This window comes from Montipora foliosa, chromosome 2 (genome assembly GCF_036669935.1).
Source record: "Montipora foliosa isolate CH-2021 chromosome 2, ASM3666993v2, whole genome shotgun sequence".
In the NCBI taxonomy this organism is placed as follows: Eukaryota; Metazoa; Cnidaria; class Anthozoa; order Scleractinia; family Acroporidae; genus Montipora; species Montipora foliosa.
The window spans coordinates 27,379,004-27,389,003 of record NC_090870.1 but is presented as its reverse complement, the minus strand read 5'-3'; the positions used below and the strand labels follow the sequence as shown (position 1 = coordinate 27,389,003).

Genomic DNA, 10,000 nt, shown 5'->3' with positions numbered 1-10,000 from the left:
AAAAATTACCAAGACAGCAAGATTTCCTTACCTTCATAGAGGCAACTCAGAACTGGAAATTGATGGATTGTATTTGGTCAATAGAACTCAGCTATAAGTGTAGCGAATGACAAAGATAATACCGCCGACAAACTGTGACCAATGGCAGACGTCTCGAACATCCAATTAAATTATTTCTATATGGTCTATAAAACCAACTTTCCCTTGTAAATTAACTTCCAATACTTATTGCAGAGTATATTGCTCTTAGAAAATAGTACATAATAGAATGAATAAAGGTACACTTGACAATTATTTTAATATCATAATCACATAGTTTTACACGCTCGTCGAAGGCAAACAACAGTCAATAATTCCACGATTCCAAATTCCTTTACAATTTTTCAATCACTTGCAGTTCTTTTGCGTGATCCACAGAAATTTCTCTACTAAACCCTTGCGAAAGTTAAAGCAGATCCAAATGTTCTTCGTGCAGCCTCGTTTCCATGCCGCTAAATTTTGCCCCCCCCCCCCCCTCCCCAACTAGACATAAACATTCCTGATTTTTAGCATGTTCCCCTACTAGGACTTTTTAGAACTTTTGATATGTTACAGAGGGATATTTTCTGGAGCTAAAACCGTTGAGAAACCTTCTGTTGCAATTAGTGATAGGTTGACCCCTACTTTTTCCTAGATTAACTGGACTACTTGGTTCTACTCATTTTAAAACAAGAAAAACCCGTTTGTACAGGGCTAAGTGGAAATAAAGAAAAGTTAAAACTTGTTTGACTATATAAAAACGGGTTTAAGTTGCCCTTCATTTAACATCCAATGTAAAATTTTCCAGGTTGTCTAAAAAATTTTTGGTCGAATTAGATAATTCCGTGGGATGCCTGTGGCTTCACTGTGAAAATCGACTCAAGTTTCTTAATTTTCTTCTTCCTGTTTTTTCGTCTTCGTAGTCACAAAGCGCAGTGTATTTTATATTTCCTGTATTCCACGGTAAATGCTAGTGGTATGAGAACTTATACCGCGATTTGATCACGGAGACAATGAGATTTCTTTGCGCTATCAAGGCGATTAGTGAGATGCTGAAGTTTGCATATATGAAAGCCATATATTTGAACTGCGATGAATCAAGTCAAGAGCAGATTAAAGCCTTTCAGTTTCACCTCGGATACTCGGTTATTTCTCATTATTTATTCACTCGTTAATTTAGGTTTTCGTGCACGAGGCTTGTGAGTCTAATTAGCACACAAAGAAAGGAATATTTTTTTGGCTGCCATGCATTTAAGCCGCGGCTACACGAGCGATTTTTGTCTCGCGCCGGTGATGCGATATTTTTAAGATTTTGTCGCGTCGCCTGCGCGCCAGGGTGGCTACCGGTTTGTGACAAATTTTGGCGACAAATTGAAGGCCGCGCGAATCGCATACTTCAAGAGACCTGTGCACTATAAACAGACATTCATACTTTAATTTCATCGGTTAAATACTTTTTAGTCTCGTCGCAAGCGCAGGCAAAAAGTTGCAGGGTGGCTACACGGGCAACTATCTATGCGATTTTGTCGCGAAAGTTTCAACTCGGGCGACCTTTTTCTTGCGATTTTTTCACCTGTCGCGTCGCCAGTTCAAGCAGGGCGGAAAGTGATTTTCATATCTCGCGCTGGCGCTGCTTCACCAGCGCGAGCAAAAAATCGCTCGTGTAGCCGCGGCTTTATGCATCCGGCCTACAGAGGTTCTGTCCAAAGGTCAATTAAAGAGCTCCATGAAAAATGCTAGTAATAATAACAATAACAATAACAATAACAATAATAATAATAATAATAACAACAGAGAGCTTGCATTTGAACTTAGAGAGCGAAGACCTGGTTTCAAAGTCAGAGTTGTGCCTCTAATTTGATCAGCGCACTCGGTGGAGGTATACACCTGTACATGTAAAAGAGACAATAAAGGAACTGGAAAATATTTTTGAAACAAACAACTGCCGAGATGCAGAAGACAATTTTTATATAATGGACAGTGAGACAGTAATCCGAAAAGTGTTATCAGGGTCCAGAGTGACATCTGTAATGTATTGGGCCGCTAAGTATGTTGGGATAGGAAAAACCATGTGCTTTTGATAGCGGCGGCCATGTTACGTTTAGTTAAATTTGTTTGTTTGGATACTTTATTACTCTCGGGAATACTACATTGGCGACGAGGAGAAACGAAAAGCAATGGAAAAGAGCGTGTTACCGAAATTGTTTCTCTGATCCAGCGACGATTGGTCCCCGATGGAAGAGGTGTTTAACTTCACTCGAACTGTACGCGGACGGGAAAGGGCTTATTATAAGCGAAGGAACCACAGCAGTAACTAAACAGCGGCGACGAGCAATGTTACTCCACCTGGCTGGGCCTGATGTGCAGGAGATATTCACCACCTTAACTGAAACCGGGGATGCTACAAATTACGCCAGTGCTGTTGAAGCTCTCAACGCCTATTTCGTGCCACAGGTAAGTTCAGCATTCGCCCGCCAGACTTTTCATCGGATCACACAAAACCCAGGTGAGACAGTTCAGCAATTTGCTACTCGCTTAAGACAAGCAGCTAAAGATTGGATTTTGGCACTGATACCGACAACCAGATAAGAGACGCAGTTTTGAATAAGTGCACTTCCATTTACATCAAACGAAAATTGCTTGAAGAAGGCCAAGGACTGAACTTAACACGCACCCTAGAGGTTGCCGCCAAATGCGAAAAGATAGAAACCCAAATGGCTGCCCTTTCAGAAAAGGGGGTAGAATCAGAACATAGCAATAGAATCAATGAGAGAAGTAACAATCCGAGTACTAGCATGCAAGGCCGATTCCAAGGAGAGATAAGACATGTTATAGATGTGGTTTATTGGGACATTTCGGTCGTGATCCAACCTCGTTCCCAGGGTCTCTCTTCTCTGCCTCCATTGTCCTTGAGAGAAGACCCTGGTTCACGCTGGTCACGTGTCTCCCAGAATCTGGGAGGTTGGCGAAATGTGTGTTAGGGGATGGGTGGCAATGTAGGCTTTGTTGACATTGCAAAGAAGGGAATCAGCACGCAATTGATTTTGTGGCCAGATAACCATTGACAAAACGTTTGACAGCAGTATTTTATGTACTACACATATGGAACCCGATGTGAAAGAAAAAAAGTTGTGGTCAAATCGATTAGACGCCACAGAAAATATCCTCACGTTATTCATCCGTGTGAAGGTCCGGATCAACGAAGAATGCTAATAGTTTGCGACAATTTTAAAGGAAAGAAGATTTTGTCGTGCAAGAAAACAAGCGAAACGGTTATCCATGGAAAACAAACATGTTCAGCGATCAGCCGGTGTGTTGTTATTTAAGTTCTCGAGTCACATATCGACCTCAAATCCATCAAATCAAACTGTATTAGCATGTGCAGGTATTTCATTTTGTTCTTTGATGTTCGTTTTTCTTTCGAAAGTTAAACAACATGATTGCTAAGGTCGCAATCTTGTACAGCGAGTTGACAGATTGACTTATGATATTTATATTTCAACAACTTCGTGTAAATTGTCGATGTCGTTAAGATTTTTTTTACCACTGCACCGCGCTTTAATAGCGTGCATGTTTTTAGTCGCAGTAAAATAAAAGAGACACTTCTATCAAGCAAACGTAGTGTTTGGTGTATTCTTTTATGTTAGTGTTTGTTCTGAAGATGCAACTTTGGCTACTAAAATTTTTTTTAAAGCGAACGTCAATCGCCGCTCGACATTGAAGTCGTCTTGTCGATCACAAAAGCTCTTGCTTTTAGTTTGACCGCTTTTGTGGGAATTCATCTCCTGTGGGAATATAACATCAGCTCTTTTGACCTTTTTATTTTAGAAATGCCTTGTTAAACGAATATTTTTTCGCCCAGGTGCGGTTGCGGGATCAAAATATAACGAAAACACTACCCTAGTGGAAAAATGTTTGTCGACGAGTGCCACGTGACCAGCGTGAACCAGGGTCTTCTCTCAACGACAATGGAGGCAGAGAAGAGAGACCCTGGGAACGAGGTTGGTCGTGATCCCCAGTGCCCAGCAAAGGGCAAAACATGCAGGAAATGTCGCGGGAAAGATTATTTTGAAAAAGTTTGCAAGACAAAGTCATATGCTCGCCAGGTTGGGGGGGACCCGATGACAATGACCCTGGGCCCCAGCAGGACTATGCATTTAGTATTACAGAAGGAGGACACTCAGAAATGGTCACCGTACAAGTAGGAGGAGTAAACCTTAGGATGTTAATAGACTCTGGGGAGAGCAGCAACATTATTGATGAGGGGACGTGGGAACAGCTTAAGGTGAAGGGAGTGAAATGTGAATCACAAGTGGCTACCCCAGACAAGAAGCTATACCCATATGCGTCTAGTCAGCCACTGCCAGTTAAGGGTAGTTTTAAGTGCACAGTGAGTGTTTGTGATAGATCCACCAAAGCTGAAGTCTTGGTGATTAAAGGTAGAGGGATGTCGTTGCTTGGAAAGATCACAGCCACAGAATTGGGGGTGTTAAAAGTTGGCATTAACATTGCTATGGTAACAAGTAAAGCTGACAATTTAAAACAGCAGTACCCAGAGGTATTTGAGGGTGTCCGAAAACTGAAGAACAAACAGATCCCTGGATATAAACCCCACTGTAAAACCTATTGCACAGCCTTATAGAAGGGTGCCATTTAATTTGAGAGGAAAGATCCGAGATAAGACCACAGAACTGTTGGACATGGGAATAATTGAACCAGTGGAAGGTCCAGCCCCCTGGGTCAACCCTGTGGTGATTGTCCCAAAGGACAACGGGGACATCCGCCTATGTGTGGACATGAGACAGGCAAAACAAGCCATTATGCGAAGACGATATCCAATTCCTACAGTTGATGAGGTGTTACATACAATGAATGGCTCTAAGGTCTTCAGTAAATTAGACCTTAAATGGGGGTACCACCAGTTGGAGTTGAGCCCAGAATCCAGGGAAATCACAACCTTTGCTACACCTGATGGTTTGTTTCGATACAAGCGCTTACTCTTTGGGGTCTGTTCTGCCAGTGAACAATATCAGCATGAAATCGCTTCAGCCTTGGCAGGTATTGAAGGTGTCGAAAACATTTCGGATGACATTGTGGTGCATGGTCCCGACGCAGAAACACACGACAGGCGACTCCACCAAACTATAGAGCGTCTGCAAGAGTGCGGTCTCACTTTAAATGCTGAGAAATGTTTGTTCAACACGGACAGGCTGGCGTTCATGGGCATGCTGCTTTCAGAGAAAGGCATTGGTCCTACAGCAGGTCGTGTTAAAGCAGTATTAGAGGTGGAAGAACCAAAGAGTGCGTCAGATGTACGTAGCTTTCTGGGTTTAGCCAATTACAGCAGCCAGTTCATACCTCACTTTGCCACTTTATCTGAACCACTGCGAAGACTGACAAGGAAAGTGACACCCTTTTGAATTTGGACCAGAGCAAAAGAAGTCCTTTGAATGTTTCAAACAGAAGATGGCAGAAGCTTGTACTTTGGCATATTTCGATGGGAATGCGCCCACCAAGATAATCACGGACGCCAGTCCAGTTGGGCTGGGCGCTGTTCTCGTACAGAAGCAGGACAGTACATGGACATCGGTATGTTATGCAAGTCGTAGTTTGACTGGATGTGAGCAGAGATACTACCAGACAGAGAAAAAGGCGCTCGGTGTGGTGTGGGCATGCGAGAGATTCCATGTCTACGTGTATGGGATGCAGTTTGTTGTAGAGACCGACCACAAGCCTTTAGAGGTCATATATGGTCCACGGTCAAGACCATGTGCACAGATAGAACGATGGGTTCTAAGATTACAGCCATATGATTTCAGTGTGATATACAGGCCTGGGCGCGAGAACATTGCTGATCAATTGTCGCGTCTACTCCATACGAGGGTCGAACCTGATAACCACCAGCGGTGCACTGAGGAGTATGTTAGGTTTGTTGCTGCCGATGATGAAGAGCTGAAAGAAGTGAGGAAAGCTATTGCAACGGGGCGGTTTGAAAAGTGTAGACAATATATGACAGTGGCGGGGGAGTTGTGTGTCATTGGTCAGCTGGTGCTTAGAGGTACACGCATTATCATTCCTAGTAAGTTGCAGCCAAGGACCTTAGCACTTGCTCATGAAGGCCACTTGGGCGTGGTTGGCACCAAACAGAACCTCAGAATCAAGGTGTGGTGGCCCGGGATGGATAAAGCAGCGGAGAGACGTTGCCGAGCATGCCATGGGTGTCAGCTGGTGGCACAACCAGATCCTCCTGAACCTATTCGATCCACCTCATTACCCGATGGACCCTGGCAAGACTTAGCAGTAGATTTAATGGGACCGCTACCATCTGGACATTCACTATTGGTCATTGTTGATTACTACAGCCGATTTTACGAAGTCGAGGTTATGCAGTCCACTACCGCTGAAAAGATCATAGACCGTCTGGCTGACACCTTCTGCAGACATGGGCTGCCAAATACCATCAAGTCCGATAATGGTCCACAATTCAAGTCGAATGAATTTAGAGAATATTGTGAACAGCATAATATTATACATCAGAAAGTTACTGCCAAGTGGGCCCAAGCCAACGGAGAAGTCGAAAGACAGAATTGGTCACTGTTGAAACGACTACAAATTGCTCAGGCAGAGAACAGACCATGGAGAGCAGAATTAAGGAGGTATCTCTCTGCCTACAGAAGCATTCCCCATAATACGACTGGAAGGAGTCCCGCTGAGCTACTTTTTAACCGAAAAGTCAAGGGGAAGATCCCTGATTTAAGCATCGGCCATGCCTATGACCATGAACTACACGATTGCGATGCTGAGCAGAAAGCTAAGAGTAAAGCTTATGCAGACATACACCGCAGGGCTAGCCCCTCCAGCATTGAACTGGGTGATGAAGTGCTTGTCCAACAAGACAAGACTAACAAACTCAGCACAGCGTTTAACCCAAATCCCTATAAGGTTGTCAGCCAGATTGGGAACAGCCTCGTGGTAGAGAGTCCAACAGGGAACCAGTACTCCAGAAACACAAGTCATCTGAAGCAATACATTAGAGAGGGAGATCCCACACTCCAACAAGGGTCAGACTCTGTGTCAACACCCTCCACACCCCAGCAGGAACTAGACCCTGTGCCATCACCTTACCAACCAACCGTACCAGAATCGACTGCCGGGCTGCTGGATAGAGGGGAGTGCCCCAATCTGCAGGAGAATGGTGGAGCGGCACCAGAACCATCAAGGAATCTGAGACCCCAGAGGACAAGGAGATTGCCAGAGAGATTAAGAGATTATGTTGTTAATTTTCTTTGGGGAACATAAACACTGATTCTCTCTCTTAAGAACTATATACAGTTTGAACATTTAAGTTTTAGAAGAAGAGACTTCATCGTTAGTATAGTTGACTTTATTGTTCGTGGAGATTTCTTTATTCTTGTAAGAGAGCATTTTTCTGAGGATAGGGGAGATGTAATGTATTGGGCCGCTAAGTATGTTGGGATAGGAAAAACCATGTGCTTTTGATAGCGGCGGCCATGTTACGTTTGCAATGAAATTGGTTGAGCTAAATCTGTTTGTTTGGATACTTTATTACTCTCGGGAATACTACAACATCGAGTAAAATTCATGAGGAAAACGAAGTTGTGAAAGGGGCCAACCAAATTCTTGGTGGTCCCTCAATTAGGCTCTAATGTTTGAATTTGAAATATAGCTATATTCTTTACATCATAATAACAATAAAAATAAAAATAAAAATAAAAATAATAATAATAATAATAATTTACTGCAAATCAGTCCATCCAAGTTTCAGAGCTATTTAAGAGCATGCCATTCTCAATGTGTACTTTTGTTACTTTTTTTTTGAGAATGTGACATTATTTATCGCATCTTTTTAGATTAATTGATCCTGGTAGTCCCTGGTTCAACTCCCCCGCTGCACTTGTAAATAGCCAACTGGTTTGCCTCCGGCCAGTTGGGATTCTTAAAAAATTGTTGTTGTTGTTCTGTTCTGTTGTTTCGTTGTATTTCATTGGCCCTGAAAAGCCCCTATGGGGAGCGGTCAATTAAGTATGTATTGTATTGTATTGTATAATTAAACCGGCTTTATTTTATTACTGAAATTGTTGCTGCGACTCCACATTCAATCAACATTATATAGTTTCAAGAATAAATTGTCATCTTCCATCTCAAGGAAAATGTCAAACCGTCAGATTACATATGTGCTAATTTGAAAAAAAAAATGGTGAAAATTCACCTCTGGCCTAATAATAATTAAACAAAAGTGGTGTATGTAAAATCAAATTATAGTCATTTTGCTATTCCAAGCAAAACTGATGTTTTGGATCACATCTGTCATCTTGACCAAAACTAATATTTTGTTCACATTTGCTACTTTAAGCAAAAATGATATTGTTATTAGATTTAATTGCTACACTGACCAAAAACAAATTTTGATCACTTGAAATGCTACCTGAGCAAACAAACAAACATGGAAACCTGGTTATTTGACTGCATTTGGTACACAGAGCAATTGTTAAACATCATGTTTACTACCCCTCCAAATATCAAGGAAAATACCATGTTATCCCTACTTTTACTCACAACAGCAAAGTTAAGACAAGTGGCATTTATGAGCAAAACCTCCAGTAGAAAACTGTTGCAAATGTGATCTTTGCTTTTCAGCAAATTTAAGCAATCATGCACAAAAGATTAAGCACTTGCTCCACATTCACTACATTTGAAAATCCGTTTTTTCATACAGTGATGATGCATGGCCCCCAAAACAAGCTGTAATAACACTACAGATAAAACCGGCAGCTTTTCCTCAAATTTTAGTTGGAGATTTAGATCTTGTCCACTATGTGTGGTGCCTGATTACAATACACCTCCCGAGATCTTACAACAACTTTTTCTTTTTCTAGCCAGACCGCAAGGTTTTGCACAGCGCATTTCATACGCTTCTTGTGGAATTTTGGCAAAAACACTTAGAATAAAGGGCATGCAGCACGAAAACAAGCACGATGACTTCATCTTTTTAATGCAATACTTTAATGTACTGCGTATACAGATCAATTGTACCAAGTTTGACAAAAATCTGGATAGTACGTAATATATATTTAAATTTTTATCCCTACCTCCATTGCTACACGCAAAGAACTGGAGCTACATCTCTGGAAGTTTCTTGGGGTAATGATTTTCTCAATCTCGTCAAATTTTTCTTCCTTTATGGTATTCATCATTGTTGCCTCAAGCTTAAGCTTAGCACCTGTTTTTAACACAAGCCTCATGGTCAAAAGATCTGCCAATCAGTTCCCACCTTAAAGCCTGCCGCGGCAAGCTCTCTTGCGGGGTGCGCGTGGCAAAAGAGCTTGCTCGCAGGCAATTAATTCCCGCCTAATAATAATAATAATAATAATAACAATAATTGTCGTACCGAATACAGCAACAACGCAGCTGAACAAGGTCGAAACGAAAGCATACTATGGTGCCTCTGGCTGTTGCTATACGGTCCATGTGTGATCTTGGAGAACAGCTTACAGCCAGCTGGATCAGCTGAATGGTGGTTTTTGCTGAGGGAGGAAAACTGGAGAATCCAGAGAGAAACCCTCAAAGCAGAGTAGAGAATCACCACAAACTCAACCCCGGGTCCAGGAATCAAACCTGGGTCACATTGGTGGGAGGCGCTCATGTTCTCACCACTGCACCAGCCCCGTGAATGATCCCCAACGATGAGTACTCCAATGGTAATTACATTAAAAAAAATTTGTTCCTATATATAAGTCTTCAGATTATGGTAATTAATTGACAAGGTTCGGACTTGCCTTTTAGAATTACAATAATAATTATAGGAAACTCTGTTGCCGGGATCGGCTTGTCACTTCCACTTTTCTGTCAAATTTACTCAGAGAACAAGGGCAAAATATTTAATCAATTGGAAAAGCATATGAAACTAGTATGCTTCGTGTTTTGGAAATCCACTTGCAAGATGGAGATTTGTGGAATGTTT

The 10,000-nt window shown here is 42.0% G+C and overlaps 1 protein-coding gene across 2 annotated transcripts in view; it reads right to left on the bottom strand.

The window, feature by feature from the left end:
* The window catches only part of LOC137992780 (transient receptor potential-gamma protein-like), a 65,125-nt gene that overhangs the window by 49,414 nt on the left and 5,711 nt on the right, over positions 1-10,000 (bottom strand). The window contains exons 2-3 of one of the 2 annotated variants that reach the window (XM_068838296.1): positions 9,129-9,259; positions 32-91 (exon numbers count right to left, since the gene is read on the bottom strand). In XM_068838296.1, the coding sequence (XP_068694397.1) occupies positions 32-37 (6 nt within the window). In that variant the 5' untranslated portion in view covers positions 38-91; positions 9,129-9,259. The remainder of the gene's footprint in view (positions 1-31; positions 92-9,128; positions 9,260-10,000) is intronic. The other variant, XM_068838294.1, reaches the window with a different exon arrangement.